Raw genomic sequence first — 19,737 nt, 5'->3', positions numbered from 1 at the left:
CAAGAATGAGTAGAATAAGATTTCTTGAAAGAGAAGAAACAACTATTGGACTCTAAAGTAGTCTCCAATTAGATCTGACACAAAATAACAAAAACAATTTAGTAGAATAAAGATTTAAGCCAAAAGCAAACTATTCTGTAACAAAAGAGTTCAAACAACAAGAAAAGCAAAGAACTATTTTTACAATGTTTCTTGATGAGAGAAGATAGGAGAATGTCCCTCTTGATGGAAACAAAACTTGGAATTAAGTAAATTCAAATATTAGCTTCAAAATAACAAGAACATAACGAAAAGAAAAAAAACAAGAAAAGAAAGAAAAGAGATGGAAAAGATGAAAGTGGTGGGTAAAAAGTCCTAAGGAGCTTTGGACATAAGATGAATCCACAACCCCTCCAAGAAAGACTCTTTGGCAAGAAAAAGCTTGAAGATGATTACTACAATCTAAAAATATAGTTAAAACTCTTCTAAAAGAAAACTCAAGAGAAATTCTTCAAAAGAATACTCAAATTTTTTTTTAATAACTCAAAAAAGAATAATCAATGAATGAATAAGGGGGCAACACAATGCCCAAAATGAATATTCAAAGAAAGTTGATCATATATATTGATTATGAATCTTTTATATTTTTAAATGTTTTGAATGAATTAAAGATTCAATTTTGACATGATTTGGTGATTACAACTTTGATTTGATAGTTTTCTCAATATTAGGGAGATAAATAATAGTTGGATGAAATAAATTACTTAGAATGAATTATCATTATTTAGATCCTCATAGAAAGTAATTTGAACCAGAAGTTCAAAAAGATAATTCACTTTATTACAAGTTATTTGCTAGATGTATTTATTGGCCTGATAAGAATAACCAAATGTTATATACTAGTTAAAGTTTTGATTTGAATTCAAGTCCCAATAGAACAACTTGTTAGAATAAATGAAAGTAATGCATATCTAAAGCATGATAGTTCAATTGGTTCCAAAGATGAAAATTATTGTAAAAGAAAATAATAAATCTAAATTGTCATATAGTGGAGGCGGTGCTTCAAAAGAGACCTAAGACATAACTAATTATTAAAACTCTCAAATAGATTCATGTACTTGAAGATGAAAACAATGAAAATAAAGAGATCTTGATAAGTTATGCCAATATGAGAAAATTTGGAACCTTGAAATATGAAAAATTGTTGACAATGATTTTGTATGGAATGATACTATTATTGAAATAATCAATAAAATAAGGATTTTGAATAAATCTATCGAGAAATATAAACATGGAAAAGCCCGACCAAAATAAAAATGGGTTACAAATTATAAAAAGATACAATATTCTTTTGTGGTTGATGCAATAACCTTTAGATATATTATTAAGTTTAATAGTTTATGAAATATTTGACATGGGTCTTATGATTATTGTTATAACCTTTTATATGAATCACTATGCAATGAAATTTATATTTAAATTTTGAAGGATTTAGAATTCTAGAAACATATAAAATTCCTAGGAAATTATTCAATATGTTTGAGTCAATTTTATATGAGTTGAAATGATTTAAATATATGTGGTAAACTTGACTTAATGTATAATAGCTGAAGGAAGATTATAAAATGATCCAAGATATATATATATAGAAGGATCATGATCAAAGTTTGCTATGATTATTGTTGAGACTCCTAAATAAATTAAAATATATGTCTAAAAAAGTCTTCCTCACTCACTACTTCTAGAAAAATGATAATATAAATGTTTAGTAAATTTGTTCAAGTGATCATTTAAAAATGTAATATTCAAAATGAAATACATAAAATATGGATATCATGTGATGTAGTCATTAGGGGAGTAAATACACACGATATTCCTTTTTTAAGGTTTTGTCACACTATATTTTTATGGTAAGATTTTTAATGAAAGTAACATGTTATGTGCGCCACAAGTAAATGTACTTTTTTTCCCTCACTATTTTTTTTCACAAGGTATGGACATGAGTGTTATGAATATTTTATTATTAAATAAATATTTATTAAAATTAAGATAAATTTGATGTAGTTAAGACTATAATATTTATTAAAAGTAGATTTTTATATTTATAAATATAAACTTAAATTTAATATTACTTTTAAAATGTACTTTTGGAACAGAAAATACTTTTGAGATAAAAGTATTATTAAATAAATTTTTTATATTATAAAACTGTTAGAAACAATGCTAAACTGATTTTTATATTTGATATTAAAAGAATGTTAGTTTTCAACCTAAATATAAGATTATGCTCCTTTTCTCGAAAAAAAGAAAAAAAAACTTTTTGACTATAAAAATTTGCAATGTGTTTTCCTTAAATTTCGGGTCCAAATAGTAGTGATGATGTGATTTTGTAGTTCCATGTTTTAATTTCGATCCAAAATTACTAAATTTGTGTTTTTGCTAAATATAATTAACTATATAAAATAAAATTAATTGCACCTTTGTTTTCTTTTCTTGATTCTCCAGTGTTCACCCCCATCAAAAGCCGAAACGAATTTAACTTGCTAAAGTTTCTCTATTTTATTTTCGATTTCCATTTCCTTTCTGCCTTTCCTTCTCCTCCCTAGTTTCACACATTTTCTCTCCCCTTATTTACATCTCTGCCACTCATTCTCCAACCTAATTCATCCTTCATTGATCTCACACCATCCGGGCTATTCCTGCTAGGGTTTGCTTTGTTTTGATTTCTCCCTTGATTATATATATTTGAAGAAGAAAGGAAGAAAGGAAGAAAGGAGGCAGGAATATGGAGTCGGAGGATGATTTCGATATGCACGATGCCAACGAGTCGGGGGAAGACGATTTCTACAGTGGCCGCGACGATGATGCTGGAGCCATGGCTACTTACGATGATTCCGATGCCGATGACGCTGATTACGAGTTTATAGACAACGATTCTGATGATTCCGTTGATTATGTCTCTCATAGTCACCAGGTATCTGTTCCGTTTTTTTCCCTTTGGTTTCGCTTTGTTTGCTTTGATTTTTTCCTTTAGAAATTAAAACTTATGCCTTCCTTTTTCAGTACTAATTTTGTGGCTTATGTTGTAATTTTTTGATGTGAGTTAAATGCTTGTCATATACATTATTATTTCGTACAAATTTGAACCTTTTCTAATTCCAATTAAATTGTTCTTTTTGTCTGCGTGATTATTGAATTGCTCTTGCCATTTTTTTTTAACAAATTATATTATCTTTAGGAGGTAATGCTTTCTAACATTTACGACCTTAATATGCTTGATTTTCATTATGCTTTTTTTTTTCTCCGTAAAATTTTGAGATTATACACAAGATTTTGAAGCTTTTTGGTTCCTAAAGTCGGAAAAAATTGATCTTACCCGTAAAAGGATTTATTTATTCGAAGCTTTTACTAGATACTGAACCATTGGATTATGTGCAGTGCTAAGGTTGGTACTGAACAGAATGGATGGGAAGGAAATTAAATTAAATAGCACAATAAAATGATTCCATGACCCGTTGGTTCGCTAAAACTTACCAAGTTTTCTATTTCTTTCTGTTTTCACAAACATTTTGATTTTGTTTTTCCCAAGCATCTTCAATTTTAGTTTCTTTAGGTGTTGAATAAACATATCAAAGTTCTAAGTCAAAATCGTGCTGCCAAACTCTAGACCAAAATCATTTTACTTTTGGAAAGAACTTTGTGGCATATTCATTGCTACTGAAAAAAGGGACCTATTTGTTTTTCCTTCCACAATTCATTGCACCTTAGGTAATGTTTACACTTTACAATTTAGTGTTAGTACATAATGAAAAAGTACAACCATACTGGGTTCCATTTTGTAAAGGTTATTTTATTGATACAATTTGAAATCCAGCTTGGTGCTACTCATTACCTGCTTTGTTTGTTAAACTAGTAAACTCTCTGATGAAATTAGAGATGAATACTCCAATGTATTGAGGAAAAACTCACTCAAAAGTATGTATTTATTAGAAATATGTATAGCTATACATACATGAAGATTGAATCAACTTAAGAAAAGAATATCTCTTAATTAGAATCTCTAAAAATCAGTTGTTTTAAATATACTAATTAAAGCTATCAAATAATTAAAAGATTCTCAACACTCTTACTCAAGTTGGTGCATAGATGTCTCGCATGCCCAACTTGTAAAGAAGATTATGATAAGTCTTACAGCTGAGCCCTGTAGTAAAAACATCTGCGAATTGTTTTTCGGATGCTAAATAAGATAGACTTAAGGCAGCACTGGCTATTTTTTCCTTGATAAAAGGACGATCTATTTTGATGCGCTTGGTTCTATCGTGTTGCACTAGATTTTGAGCTATGTTGATGGCTGCTTTGTTGTCACAGTACAAGGTTGATCCATTCTCGTTCAACAACTTTAGCTCTTCCAATACCTGTTGCAGCCATAAAATCTCACAAACACCTTGAGCCATGGCCTTATATTCAGCCTCTGCACTTGATTGTTCCTCCAAGTGACTAAGTTTCGTCCCACAAGAGTAAAATAACCCGTTGTAGACCTTCTGTCATCAAGAGAGCCAGCCCAATTTGTGTTTGTAAATACTTCTATCTTGAGACGACTATTTTTGGAGAAGAGAATACCTTTGCCCGATGCAGACTTCAAATAGCACAAAATTTGTAATACTGCCTGCATATGAGTTTTGCAAGGATTATGCATAAATTGGCTTACCAAACTAACTGCATAGGCTATATCAGGTTAAGTATGTGCAAGATAAATTAATCGTCCGACGAGTCTTTGATATCTCCCTTTATCCACTATTTTATCGATCCCAATTTGTAACTTGTGATTATTCTCAATAAGTGATTCTGCTGGTTTGCAACCTAACATGTCAGTTTCTGTCAGAAAAACTGAGGCATACTTTCTTTGGGAAATAAAGATTCACTCTTTCGATCTGACCACTTCTATTATGAGGAATTATTGTAACTTTCTCAAGTTTTTGATTTCAAACTCCTGAGCCAATTGTTTCTTAAGTTGGGCCATTTTGTCCTTGTTATCTTTTGTTATAATTATGTCATCAATTTAAACTATAAGGAGAGTCATCTTACCCTTGTAATGTTTTATAGAGAGGGTATGATCAGCATTACTTTGTCAATAGCCAAACGACACCATGACCTTATTAAATTTGTAAAACCAGACTCTATTAGATTGCTTTAGTCCATATAGGGCCTTTTTCAGTCTACATACCTTCGCTTGAGTATCTTTATTCTCGAATCCTAGAGGAACTCTCATATACACTTCTTCCAGGTCTCCATGTAAGAAAGCATTCTTTACATCAAGCTGTTGTAAGTCCCAATCGAGATTTGTTGCACATGATAAAAGGATCCTAATTGTGTTCAATTTACAACTGGAGCAAATGTTTCTTAATAATCTATTTCATATGTTTGAGTAAATCCTTGCGCTACTAATTTGGCTTTGAGTCTTTCAATTTAACCATTAGCCTTATACTTGATAGTAAACACCCATTTGCAGCAAACCATTGCTGCCCCTCAGAAGGATTAACCAGTTCCCACGTCTCATTTTTTGTTAAAACCCTCATTTATTCAATCATAGTCTTCTTCCATCTTGGATCAGTGATAACATCTCTCAAATCATGTGGAACAGACATAGAAAACAAAGACAAAGCAAAAACTTTATAGGATGGGGATAAGGAATCATAAGATAAAAAGTTAGAGATAAGATGTAAAGTGCAAGTTCTAACACCTTTTCGCTGGGCTATTGGTAGTTCTAGATTAGTAGCAAACTTCGGTAAAGAAGACTCACCTAACAGTGAACAGTCAATAAATGTGACAAACCAATGTTACCAGATAGAGAAGTAAGGTGAGTATGGCCCCAAACATTCGAATGAATAATCTCAGAAGGAACAATACTATTACTACGTAAGGAGAACTGTTTCATGCATGCTTAGTAGCCTCACAGGCATTACAAACTAAAGAGTTTAACTGAGGTCTTGAAAACAAAGTAGGAAACATCTTGGCAAGAATAGTAAATGATGGATGTCATAACTGCCTATGCCATTGAATTATCTCCCGGTCGACATCTTTATTGCCTCCAAATAAGGCTTGAGACATGTTGGATGATCGATCCAGAGGATAAAAGCCATCACACAATCTACGACGGTCAATCGTCCTCCCTGTTTGAAGGTCTTGAAAGACACAGTGATCAGGAAAGAATTCAAGTTTACAATTTAAGGTTTTAGTGATAGTACTAACAGATAAAAGGTTAACTGAAAATTTAGGGACATAGAAGACAGAGGATAAAGTGATATTGGGAGTACAAACAACAGAACTTATTCCAGAGACAAAGGTAAGGGAGCCATCGGCTATTCGCACACTATCTTTAGATAGACAAGTAGTATATTTAAATGAACTTTTGTTTGACCCTGTCATATGTCTATTTGCACCGGAATCAATAATCCAAAATTCAAAAATAGATCGAGCATTTAAAACAGTACTTGATTTCGCATGATTAGACTTAGCAATCGAGGTAGAGTCCATTTGAGACAAGAGGCGTCAGAGATGTTCAATCTCGTCTGAGGTAAAACTCCCGACAGAAGTGGACTTTTTCCTCTGTTGTTGCCTAAGATCAAGAATTACCCCTCGTTTTCCACCGTGACCTCGAGTGGGCGACCATACAACTTCTAGCATGAATCTTTAGTATGCCGAGGCTTAGCACAATAGTCACACGTCAAGTGATCATTGTCAGACTTACCACCCGTTGGACCATCCTAGTTAGCAATGAGGTCAACTTTCTCAAGAGATGATTATAGAGCATAACAACACAACTCTCCTTCTGTTGTACATAGGAGTATGCCTCATGGATAGAAGGAAACGGAGTCTTACTAAGAACTTGAACCTAAATTTGATCATACTCAGTATTCAACCCAGCTAGGAAATAAAAAACTCGCTCCTTTTCTACCATCGTCTGAAATCTTTTGGCATCATTGGTACAAGTCGCCTGAAAATCTTGATAATAATCAAGTTCCTGCCACAACCCATTTAATTCACAAAATATTGAGAAATTGTTAGCTCCTACTGTTATGTACCATGAACCTTTACGAATCTCAAATATTTGCGCATCATTCCCAACATGAGAGTTGGTGAGAGCAGCAACTTTCCAAATCTTGTCTGCAGTATCAAACAGAAAATAAGTTTTGAAAATATTAGGTTGCATAGAGTTGATAAGTCATTCCATAACAAGAGAGGTCGCTGAATTCCACTGACTAAAAGCTGAATCAGTGAGTTCAGGTTTCGTCGTTTTATTGGTGATATATCCCTGCAACTCACAAGCCTTGACAAACAACAAACAGGACCTTGACCAAGTAAGGTAATTATTTCTATCAAGCTTCACAGAACTAATTTGCAGCGAGGGATTATCGGTTGGCATCACGAGCTTCTCATCCTTATGCATAATGTTGGGAAAAAAATAACTAATATCCCAAAAAAATCTGCTTGAAAAATTAGGGAATAGAACACCGAAAAAAAGAACACAAAATACTTAGCCAAAAAACACCACTACCGAGAGGAGAATGACCGGAAGGGAGCAGAGAGCACAGCGATGGCGTCGGAAAAAACATTGGATCAAAAAACTGATACCATGATGAAATTAGAGATGAATACTCTAATATATTGAGGAAAAACTCACTCAAAAGTATGTATTTCTTAGAAATATGTACAACTATATATACATGAAGATTGAATCAACTTAAGGAAAAACATCTCTTAATTAAAATCTCTAAAAATCAGTTATAATCTCTAAAGATACTAATTAATGCTATCAAATAATCAAAAGATTCTCAACACTCTCTGATCCTTTTCTTTAACTGTATTTGTGCTGCTCTACTGTTAGCACCAATGGGAGTAGACTGACATTTGGCAGTGAATATCTGAAACAGAAACACCTTCTTTGTGGATGTTATAATTAATGTAATTTACAGACTTCATAGTTTTTTCTTTTACTTGCACTGCATGCATTTAGTTCTTTTGCCATAGGACTGAATTTTGATACTGTGGTTTCCCCTACGGGCTTATAATATTTTTCATCTTTTTGTACACAAAAGTTTGTGTATTTTAAGCTGCTGTTCTGTTAAACAATTAAAATTTTTTAAAGCTGTTTATCCTAAACATTTGTCTCTTCTTTTCTTAGCAAAATTATACCATTTTGAGTGAAGTAGATATTCGTCAGCGTCAAGAGGATGACATCACAAGGATATCTACTGTGCTTTCCATCTCAAAGGTTGAAGCAGGAATCCTACTACGCTATTATAGTTGGTGAGTGATCATTATTGGTATAATTTCTATTATTCGATAATCTCTTTACTTTTTTTCCTTCCAAATTTGTACAGATTCACTTGTTGAAAATTTTCTTTAAGGATTAACATCAGGTACATTAGCAATGAAGTTTTTTTTATAACTCAACAAGTGAGGTTAAAACATGTTCTAAGTTGGTATTTAAAAAACATAAAAGATAAATATGTGGAACATGCTTCATTTTTTTAACCCTGTTTGTGGATTTAAATGCCATTGTATAGGATGATAATCCTACTTTTAATGGAACTTAACTCTGGTATGTAAATGCAGAGTGAAGATTAGCATTTTGCCTTTCATTGTTTTGTTCAATAGGCATATGTTTTACTATCTCTTAATGATGATAGATTTGTGTGTCTTGAGGTTTATGTTTACTTTGGATTTACAGGAATGTCAGTAAAGTACATGATGAATGGTTTGCAGATGAGGAAAAGGTTCGCAGATCTGTTGGCTTATTGGAGAAGCCTGTAGTCCCATTCCCGGATGGTGAAGTAAGTGATGCATTCTCAATTGGGAGTTTCGACTTTTATTTTATGAGCTAGGAGTTCCAGTGCTTATTTGTTATGTGCTATTTGACAGCTTACGTCTTTCATTTTTCTTCACATCTTGTATTTTGGCAGATGATTTGTGGGATCTGTTTTGAAACCTATCCATATGATCTGCTTCGTGCTGCTGCATGTGGTCATCCTTTTTGTAACTCTTGCTGGTCAGGTCTGTTGTGCTACAGCCACACCTTATATTTTCATATCATGGTACTTAAAAGTTCAACATTTTTTTGATATTAATGTCTGTTATTCTTAGTGTGTCAAATCTTTTGACTGTTTGTTTTTAATTTTGTTTTGTGGCAACCAAGAACATGCCTTTGCTGTGTATAATCTGAATTTTTACTTGTTTTGGTTTCTAAACTGGACTGATTGCCTTGTCCTGCCAACATACCTAAGGCCAGAGCTACATCACCAGATGGTACTAGCAATGGCATGCTTGGTTGATAAAGGAAAGGATTATTTCTTGGAAGTGAAACGTTTAATTATCTTAGGGACCACTGATTTACACTCTTTTCCTGGTCCTCTCCCCTCATTTTAATTTGTTTTTAATGATTTTTGTTCTAAAATCAGAATCATAAAATTTAGGAAAAGATCTTGTGAGTTCAGGCAAGGCATCTACTTCTAGGTTCTGGAAGAAAAGAAGGCTTTATTTATCTTTTTCAGCTGTATAATTTAGTTTACTTCTTTTTCCCTAGTGGAATAAAATTTGATAATTTGCATTAGGAACTGCTAAAAATATTTTTAAGAAAGAAATATAAGAAAACTTTTACAAGAGATTACCAGTATACTTTAAAGAGGCTCATCATTAATGTTGTAACCATCAATTAGCTTCTATACATGGCTAATGAAATTTTTAGAAAGTTGATATAAGCAAGATCAACAATTCTCTGTCACTATGTAGAAATTATGTTCTATTATTAATGCTGTTATATAGGTTTATGCTCCACTGGACCCTGCCCTTTTAATTTTCAGTTTCAGAGTTATATTTAAAGCTATTGGTTAGATTTGGGAAGTTTTTTGTCAAAAATGCATTGGGTTCACATGTCTAAGCTGTCTGGAAAGGGGAAAAGGGCTTATTGTCTAAGGATATGGTTCTTGGTTTGTCCTATTTACCCTGATTATGATGAATAGTCCACATTGAGGAATACTCCTAGCAGTTGTAATGGCCTTGTACATGTATAAATTCGTTTTACATGATTATGTACATTATACTTTAGTTGTATCTGTTTTTAAGCTCATTGGTACACCAGGTTATTAACTATTCTAGCTTTATTTTTAATATGGTTAAGGAAATGGTTTATGTCTTAATGATTTTTTTCCTGTCTGAGAGTTATTTACAAATATTTGAACTTTTGTGTGTTTACCAGCCTTTCCATATTTGATTGCTTGTGGAATATCTTGTATAGTTGTGATATATATAATTTTTTATTTGTTTAGGCTATATAAGCACAGCCATTAGTGATGGTCCTGGATGTTTGATGTTGCGATGTCCTGATCCATCCTGTGTCGCTGCAGTTGGTCAAGATATGATAAGTGCATTGGCTTCTGATGAAGACCAAGAGAAGTACTCTCGTTATTTCATTAGATCTTATGTTGAAGACAATAGGAAGGTAATACTTAAAATATAGAGTAATTGGACTATTGTTATTTGATGTGTGCATTTACTTTTTGTTCACTTGAAATTTGCAAAAGGATTTCTCAGAATTGCATCCTTAAATATATGAATATATTTTTAATATTTATTTTAATATATGTATTTTGGGTTGAAGGATGAAGTGCAACTGCATTTCTAGTGGAATTGTAAGATTCTAGATTGTATTTTCCAGTGCCTTATGGTTAGTAATTGGGTGATTTATTGAAAATTGGTTGTCCCCTTTTGCAGTTTTGCATAAAAAAGATATTAACCACATTATCTTATCTCTGCTCTAGCTTTTATATTTATGCATGTATAAACAATTGTCATCCACCTTACTGATTTTTTGCGATTCTTTCTTCTCTGAGAATGTGTTTTTTTTTTTCTTTTAATGTTTGAAATATACTTTTGACTAAAAGTTAGGAGTTTTGTGAACTATTTCTTCCGTATTTGTGTCTTTGTTAAGGGTGTAAGAAAATATTGCTAATATTTCTCTCAATTGTAGCTTCACAAGTGGGGTTTCCTGAAGCTTGTCATGGATTATAGGCATGAATCTATTGATTGATATGTTCTTTTTCAGCTTTATTATTATTATTATGATGATGATGATGATGCACTGGAATCACTAAGAATAGACATAACTTTTTTCATTATTTAGTGTTCACCTCCTTGGTACTGTAAACGTTTTCAGTACTTTTATGTCTTACTGCAGACAAAATGGTGTCCTGCACCTGGGTGTGATTATGCTGTGGACTTTATTTTTGGCAGTGGAAATTATGATGTAACCTGTCGCTGCTCATATAGCTTTTGTTGGAATGTAAGAACCTCTGGTGCTGTTTCTGGTTGGAGTACTTTTAACAATTCATGCATATTGCTTTCTGCTTCATTCTTCTTTCATTTTTGAAATAGCAAACATGAATAATTGACCGTTAATGTGAATTTGACTTTGCAGTGCACTGAGGAAGCTCACCGTCCTGTTGATTGTGACACTGTAGCCAAGTGGATACTGAAAAACAGTGCAGAATCTGAAAATATGAATTGGTATGGAACAGGATTATAGTAGCTAGATTCATTGTACTGCATGAGGTTGTTTAATTCATACCAAATAGCGGGGTTGTTAATTTGGTGTAAAAGAATAAACTTTCTTTGCTCCTTACCATGCTGATCTTGAATGCGAGGGGCTCTTATCTCGAAAAGTAAACAGTATGCTTGTAGAATGCTTTCTTATTTGAATACTACTTGTTTTGGATATTCCCACTAGGGCATTTGGGAAAGCTTTGCCTGAATTCATTCCTTACAACCACAAGTCTGAGTATCAGAAAAAATAAGAGAAAGGGATTCTTGGGTTGGGGTAAGGGGTGTTATTGGGGCTCAGTTGATACATTAGAGGGTTGTGGACATGGAAATGTTTATAGTTATAGATTCTCATTTTCCTTTATGCATTTAACTATTTTTGCTACTAAATGCAGTTGTGTAATAAATATCCCCAATCTATATGTCTATACTAATATGCTATGTTACTCCAGCTCTTAACTTTTCTTGAAGTATCAGTATATGACATAGGTTCTGATGCATATTTGGACATGGGTATGAGGATATGACTTGCCAAAGAAACTTCGAATACATGGAAAAATTTATAAAAAAGTTGAACATATTTGTATTGGACACATTTGTATACGACACATCCAAGTTCAAGTGACACATCTGATATATCAAATTTATATTCTAAATTACCTATCATTTAACTTTCCTCTTTAAAGTGAACAAAATAAATGTCTCCTTTGAAATTTTCTTCCTTAAAATGAAGTTTCCTTTTCTCTTTCCCCTTATACCAATGTGCTTGTTTATGATTGTCCAATTACTAAATGGTTGTTCTGCATTATATATTATACCATGTTATGTTTTCATAATGTCCTGGTTATCAATCGATATGCCTATTTTAATCTTCAGGATATTGGCTAATTCCAAGCCTTGTCCAAAATGCAAGCGCCCAATTGAGAAGAACCATGGATGTATGCATATGACATGCACACCACCTTGTAGATTTGAATTTTGCTGGTGAGCTTTATATTTTTGCTTACATATGCGCTGCTTGTATTTTGATTGAAGTCTGTCCTCACTACCTTTTTGGCTGTCTTTTTTAATGAAAAAAATATAAATAATTCTGCTACTCTTTCCTACTTCCTTTAGCTATATTATCTTCTGAACAAGAGATATTTTTCCTTAATGAAGGCTGTACTAAAAGATCTTGTACCAAAAATAAACTGATTTTTTTTCTCTTGCTACATACCAACTGTTTTGTTTTCTCCTTTTTGCATAAAAGTCTGTCAGTTGATCACATATGTATGCAGGCTTTGCCTTGGTGCATGGTCAGAGCATGGTGAGGTAACTGGTGGATATTATGCTTGCAACCGTTACGAGACAGCAAAAAACGAGGGGACAGTATGAAATTAATTCTTTATTCTTGCTGTCAGCATTTCCCAGTGCTTGTCTTTTTTCATTGTGCATCATGATTTAACTGCCCACTTTTATGCCTTTCTGATCAATACTATTTATTTTCAGTTTGATGAGGAGGAGAAACGAAGAGAGATGGCTAAATTATCTGTAGAGAAGTATACTCACTATTATGAACGATGGGCAACCAACCAATCAGTATGTATTAGTTTGTGGAATTTGTATTGAAGTTTGACATGATGCAGATTACAAATATAAGCTTGAATGCATGAAATACATTATTGGCACCTTTCTTTTAACTGCTTAAATTTATTTTCTGGGAATTTTTTCTGGATGTTATGCTACTATTTTCTTAAATGAGAAAACATGTTTCTTGTTAAAACTTTTCTTGGCTTCATGCAGTCTAGGCAAAAGGCACTGGCTGATCTACAGCAAATGCAGTCTCTGCATGTAAGCCAAATTTCTTAAAATTACAAATTTTCTGTTTGTTGTTGCTGGTCTGTTCAATTATTTTTGTACCATTTCTTGTGGATGTCATGTTTGAAGACTATTAAAAACACTGGATAAGTTTATGGTCCATCACCAATGGTTTTAATATGTTGCTTTGCACGACATTTACATATGCTTTTCATCTGAGTTTATCTTTTGAATCTGCAAAGCACATATTATTAAGTTTTAAAATGTCAAGATTTGTGTAACCAATGGAACATTACTTTAGAGCACTTGGTCAGACATTCTTGCCCATTCAGTACAGTCATGTCCTTGTCACCGGCTTCTCCATCGTTTCACCTACCCTGCCCCCAGTGTTTAAATCTCCCCTGCCAAAAATATCAAAATATTGCAGTGTAAAATTTACTAATAATAAAATGAAGAGAGGGAAGAAGACAAGGGAGAAGTAGGATAAATAGTTCTGTTCCCTCTTGATAGTGTTTATCTTGCATCAGACTGATTTTTATCATTTTTACTATGGGAACTGCTGACGACTACAATGTAATTGTAGCTGGAGAAGCTGAGCGAGACACAGTGCCAACCTGAATCACAGCTGAAATTCATCACTGAGGCATGGCTACAGGTATATTTCAAAATTTGCTTACAGCACTAGCTACATACTCAGTGGCTGGTCTTGGGATTAAATTCTGGGGGCTAGTAAAATTTTAAAAAAATTTAGGAGTTCATTGAGAATTTTAAAAAAAAAAAGTGGGGTCTAATTAAAAATTTTAAAATTTTTGTGAGATTAATGAGAATTTTCAAATATTTTAAGTGAGCTTAATTAAAATTTTCAAAAAATTAGAAATTATTATGAAAATTTTCAAAAATTTGAGGGTGTCTAATTAAATTTTTTAAAAACTTCAAGGGAGAAATGAAATTTTCCAAAAATTATTGGGGGCCTAATTAAAACTTTCTAAAAATTTCCAGTGAAAAATAATAATTTCCTAAAATTTTGGAGGGGCTAAGGCCCCCCTAGGCCCTTTAAACGGTCCACCTCTGTACATACTGCTTTAGCTCATTGTTGGTGCTCCACTTGTGTAGATAATAGAATGTAGGAGAGTCCTAAAATGGACATATGCATATGGATATTATTTACCAGAAAATGAACATGCTAAAAGGCACTTCTTTGAATACCTACAAGGTAATGTGTCTCCATCTATAAGCTATAATATAAGCTATGGCTTTATATTCCTGCTCACTTTGCACTAATTCCCTGTATGTCTTGCAGGTGAGGCTGAGTCTGGGTTAGAAAGACTTCATCAATGTGCCGAGAAGGAGCTTCAGGTTTACCTCAATGCAGAGGAGCAGTTAAAGGATTTTAATGAGTTTCGCTCAAAACTTGCTGGATTGACTAGGTAATTTTCATTTAGATCATAACATGAATTTTTATCAAGGAATTGTGCGTCCAAAACCTTTTTGTGGAAAGAAGTTACCATGTTGGAAAGAGAGCGTTATCTTTTTATTGAACTTTATAGAGGAGTATTTCATCTTATCCGTTGCATTTTGAGAGAATTCGGATGCCATCTTTTATCTAACTAATTACTATGAAATTTGTGAGAACAGTGTGACACGAAATTTCTTTGAGAATTTAGTTCGAGCTCTAGAAAATGGTCTATCAGATGTGAACTCTCGTGGAGCTTGCAGCCGCATGGGGAGCTCAAAGAGCTTGGGAAGTGGTAGCAGTAGGGGAAGAACTGGGAAAGGAAAAGGTTCAACCCCCAGATCCAGTGGCTCTAACAGAAATATTGATGATTCTGGCCACTGATCTTTGGGAATATGTACCTTTTCCATGGAACTGCTTGCCAGCTTTTGCCAAATTTGCCAGCAGGATCGATAAATTTTCATTACCTACACCTGATTTATTTGCCTGGATGGATAGACATCAACTTTGCAGCTTGAAATGTCGATGTCCAGTTGCCATGGCATAGGTCTTTGGACATTGCCAAAAGGGAGGGAAAAGGGGGTTTCCCGGGAGGGAAAAGGGGGTTTCCCGGGAGGGAAAAGGGGGCTTCTCATTGCCCTTTCCACCTCTTTAACATGATACAAGCCAGCACAGCAGAGCAGCATTGAGAAACTGCTGTTTGGAGGAAGAGTTCGCTGTATGTTTATATTGTTGCCTTGTATATAGTTCTCTCTGTCCAACCGTACGTTGTACCAGACTTGCTACATGTAACATCTGTCTTCCCAATGTATTCATATGTAATTTCTACTGTTATAATTTACGCCAAATAATAGTCTTAGTTGGAAGTGGCAGGGTTTCAGCTGCATTGCAGATAAATAAATTGTTGGAGCATCTTTTTTGACCACCAGATTTCAAGCTCGCGTTGAACCTATAGTTTTGCAAGGGTTTAAAAAGCTTGATCTTCCTTTCTTTTAAATTTGGAAGGAACCAAATGTACTGTTTTTTCTTTCCACTGAATTGGTTTGACTTTAATGGTAACTGGTTTTTTCTTTTTGGGTTAGTTTTGGCATGATGCAAATGATTAAAGTTATAAAAGAAATATAAAATTGGAAGACTATAAGAAGGTATAAAAATTCTAAAAATATATAAAAATTATAAGAAGAGCTATTATATAGATTTTTAAAGAAAATAAAAAACTAATTGGTTTAATCCATAAATTGGTATCTAAATTATTATTTTTTTTCTCATTATGGTATCTAGTTTTTCTTTTATCACAAGTGATACCTAATCACTTTTACCGTCAAGTTGTACCTTTGTTAGTTAAATCATTAAGTCTACTTAAAAAGAAGTTTAACCCATGGATTGATACCTATTTTTTTTTATATTGGTACTTAGATATTTTTTTGGTCACGAGTGATACCTCAACTACACTTCTTTTCTATGTTGACATCTCAGTTAGTTCAACCTTTAATCTGGTTTCTAGAACTAGATTGATGGTTGAACCAGATAGGCTGCCAATTCCTGATTTAATTGGTTCGTTCAATTTGAACAAATAAATTATTCAAAAATCATAAAAAATTTAAAAATTAAAATAGAGAAAATTAGTTCAACTTGGTTTTTAAGCTCTGCAAATCAGTCGGTTCAATCCCCATCTCCAAAGCAGTACCATAATTGATTCCTAGTTGAGCCAGTCTGACTGACCAATTCAGTCTAATTTTGAAATCCAAAACATTGGTTTTAATTGATGGAAGAATTTTTTCAATCCTATCAAGTTGAGCAAGTTAATTGCCAATGTCTCGACCTTGAAAGGGCAAATTTCAAGCATTCTTGAAAAAAAAATAGAGATAAGTTAAAAGTAAAAAACAAATAAAAATATATATTTTTAAAAGTTTATATGATGTGAGTCTATTATTGGTTGAAATTGCAAACAAATAATGGCCTAGCAAGGCATAAAGTAGAATTGTTACCCAAATAAACGTATTTCAAATGAGAAGTAAGTACCTTAAGTTCGAGTTTTACTGGTTCTTCGATTGACAACATCAGTTGTTGAAATTCCCGACCTTCCAACTCTAATGGTTCAAACCATGTTGGTTGAACATAGTTCCTCGGATTGGCTTTCATCAAAGCCATACTTTCATTACCTTTTTCATATTCCAATGGCTTAGACCCTAAGGTGTTTTCCAGACTCTACAAAATTATTCTTCCATTCCCTAGAAACTAAGGTTTCTAGCTCCTCCATCACTAATCCGTCAGATCGGGAACTTCATCTGTTACCTAATCATCTTGAACTTTCATGGTAAGTTCACCTTTTTACACATCCATTAATGTTCTTCCCGTGACTAGGAAAGGTCTCCCCAGGATGATCGACACTTCCTTATCTACTTTAGAATCTAAGTCAATGAAATAAGAAGGAAAAATAAACTTATCTACACGTACCAGAATATTCTCGATCTTTCCTTCTGGGTATGCTAAAGATTGATCTGCCAGTTGAAGTGTTACAATCGTGGGTCTTACTTCACTTATTCCCAACATATTGAAAATATATTTTGGCATCAAGTTGATGCTGGCTCCAAGATCACATAAGGCTTTACTATAGTAAGACTCTCCAATATTACAGGGTATAGTAAAGTTTTAAGGGTCTTTCATTTTCAGAGGTAGTTTGTTCTGTAAGAACGCACAGCTCTCCTTTGTTAGTGTTACAATCTCCTACTCATTGAGTCTCTTCTTCTTGGATAGAATGTCCTTCATGAACTTGACATAGTTCGACATTTGTTCTAAAGCCTTCACCAATGGTATACTGATGTGAAGTAGCTTTAGAATGTCCAAAAACTTCTTGAATTTTATCTCTTGATTCTGCTTATGTTGTTGGAATCTTTGAGGTTATGGAGGTGATGGAACTTTGGGTTAGGCTGGACAACTTTTTTGAGGAGATAAATCTGTATCTAAGGAAGGTTTTAGCTTATCAGAATTCACTAGTTTAGATTTTACCTCATTAGACTTTGTAAATCTGGCTCTTTTGGTGTAGGAATTTTAACTGTTGGTTGACTTTCCTCCTTCTCAATAGGTTCATCCTCAACTACTGCTTCCTTGGGTTCTAAAGTCTTACCACTCCGTAAAACAACTACCTTGCGATGTTCTTTACCTAAATTCTTTAGATTTTCTATATCGCTCGGCAGGGCTCATTGTGATCCATTACGAAGAATGAGGGGTGGAAAGTGAGGGTTGTTATTTATAGTAGAGGGGTGACATGAGTGTTTGATAAAAATAGCTTGAGGGATCCCTTGATAGGCTCCTTTGCTTTGTTGACCATGAATTATGGAGAGGATAGGTTGTTGGTTGCTTGATTCATGCATGAAATCATGCTTGAATCAAGCAAGGTGATGGACAGTTTCATGAGTGATTGTTAAGAGCTGAATTTTAATTATTTTGCAAGTATAAGGCCTCTGAAAAATTCCTCCAAAAGCTAATTTTGGGCTAGTTAAATGCCCCTGTCGAATTGGGCTTCTTCCCCATTTGTTTGGATAGTTTTTTGACCCATTTAGTTGTTAGAGTTGTCCTTTAATTTAATCATTTTAACTAGATCAAGGTGACCTTTTCACGACCCTAATTGCATGCCTTTTCCATCCAACTAGGTAGAATAAGTCTCATGCCCATGCAGGATAAAAAAAAGCTTCCTAAATTATCAACTCCATGGCCTCATTGCAACATGTGAATAGAGGAAATTAATATGTAGCATGAATTAATTAAATTATTCATAAAATTAATACATAAAAACATAAAATTTCATACTTTATTAAATCATGACCATTATCGTAATATGAACAAAGTTCACCCAAATAACTAATAAACACTTAGGATTAACATTATCTTTAAGTTAAAAGGTTCCATAAATTACTATAAAAAATCTATATAATTGAGAGTTTACAACACACAAAAGTTGTGGAAACTAAATATGACGCAAAACATAAATTGAAGACACACTTGACACCTAATTATTAAAGGAAGATCGTAAATTAAACCAATGAAGCCTTGAACCGAAAAACTAGATGGCTAAGTGATAGGGCCTAAATAGTTAATCCAAAGTAATGTTTCATATTAGTATTGGGCTTCACACAATGGGCCCAATCATTCTTCCATAGTAGTCCAAAACAGATCATATTTGCAAATAAAAATGGATCATTGGTCCACTCATGAGCCCTTCTATTCGAATATTCACATAATGTGATCAAGTCCTTAACATGTCCCATAGTTGTAGCATTAAGCTAAACACTCTCCATCACACCAACATGTCTCGATGAATGGAGCATAGCCCGACATTCCCTTATCTCTCCAAATGTTTCAAGTCCTCAATGCCCAAATCACAAAACTTGAGAGTGGCCTTTACGTAAGGATTACATTGCCCCCAATTTTTATGAAATACAAGACGCTCATTGAATGATAAGAAACTAATTACAACTTCGGAGTTTCATTCTTACGAACGTACTCCCCAGGCGGGATACTTAACGCGTTAGCTACAATCCTATGGTATGCCATTATATCCAACATTTGTCGATGTTTATCGTGTCAAAATATTTAAAAACATAGAGCTCGCATAAAATACTTGATCCCATAGAGCTCGCCAAAAAAAAAAAATTGTTCATAAAAACATGCCTTAAAAACATATCTTCAAAACATTAGGCTCATGTAGGAGCACGCATAAAACAAATTTTCTAGAAAAGCTTACTCTTGGAACTTAGTTTAAAAACCCTAAGCTCCTGAATTACATAATAGTTCGCACATACGAGTGACGATCCCTGAACACTCACCGATTTGTTAAGAATTTTAAACAAGTTTTTCTTTTCTTTTATCCTTGCTGGTAGATGATCTGGCTGGTTCATAACATACATACACAT

General features: G+C 33.5%; 1 protein-coding gene across 3 annotated transcripts; it reads left to right on the top strand.

Annotated features, from left to right (window-relative positions):
- Positions 1–2,252: 2,252 nt before the first annotated feature.
- Positions 2,253–15,725, top strand: LOC108464081 (probable E3 ubiquitin-protein ligase ARI8). Of its 3 annotated transcripts, none has more exons than XM_053024036.1 (15): positions 2,253–2,953; positions 8,162–8,286; positions 8,711–8,813; positions 8,943–9,033; positions 10,383–10,477; positions 11,213–11,317; positions 11,453–11,541; positions 12,451–12,558; positions 12,852–12,942; positions 13,063–13,152; positions 13,357–13,404; positions 13,955–14,026; positions 14,485–14,584; positions 14,672–14,798; positions 15,007–15,725. In XM_053024036.1, exons 1-15 carry the CDS (start codon positions 2,765–2,767, stop codon positions 15,206–15,208), a joined length of 1,635 nt encoding a protein of 544 aa, XP_052879996.1. In that variant the 5' UTR covers positions 2,253–2,764; the 3' UTR covers positions 15,209–15,725. The 3 variants fall into 3 exon arrangements, with proteins under 3 accessions (XP_052879996.1, XP_017619658.1, XP_017619659.1); XM_017764169.2 differs by having other exon boundaries at positions 10,305–10,477; XM_017764170.2 differs by lacking the exon at positions 13,357–13,404 and having other exon boundaries at positions 10,305–10,477.
- Positions 15,726–19,737: the final 4,012 nt, after the last annotated feature.

Source organism: Gossypium arboreum, chromosome 13, assembly GCF_025698485.1.
Source record: "Gossypium arboreum isolate Shixiya-1 chromosome 13, ASM2569848v2, whole genome shotgun sequence".
NCBI lineage: Eukaryota > Viridiplantae > Streptophyta > Magnoliopsida > Malvales > Malvaceae > Gossypium > Gossypium arboreum.
Note: the sequence above shows the minus strand (reverse complement) of the source record. Positions and strands in the feature narration are given on the sequence as shown.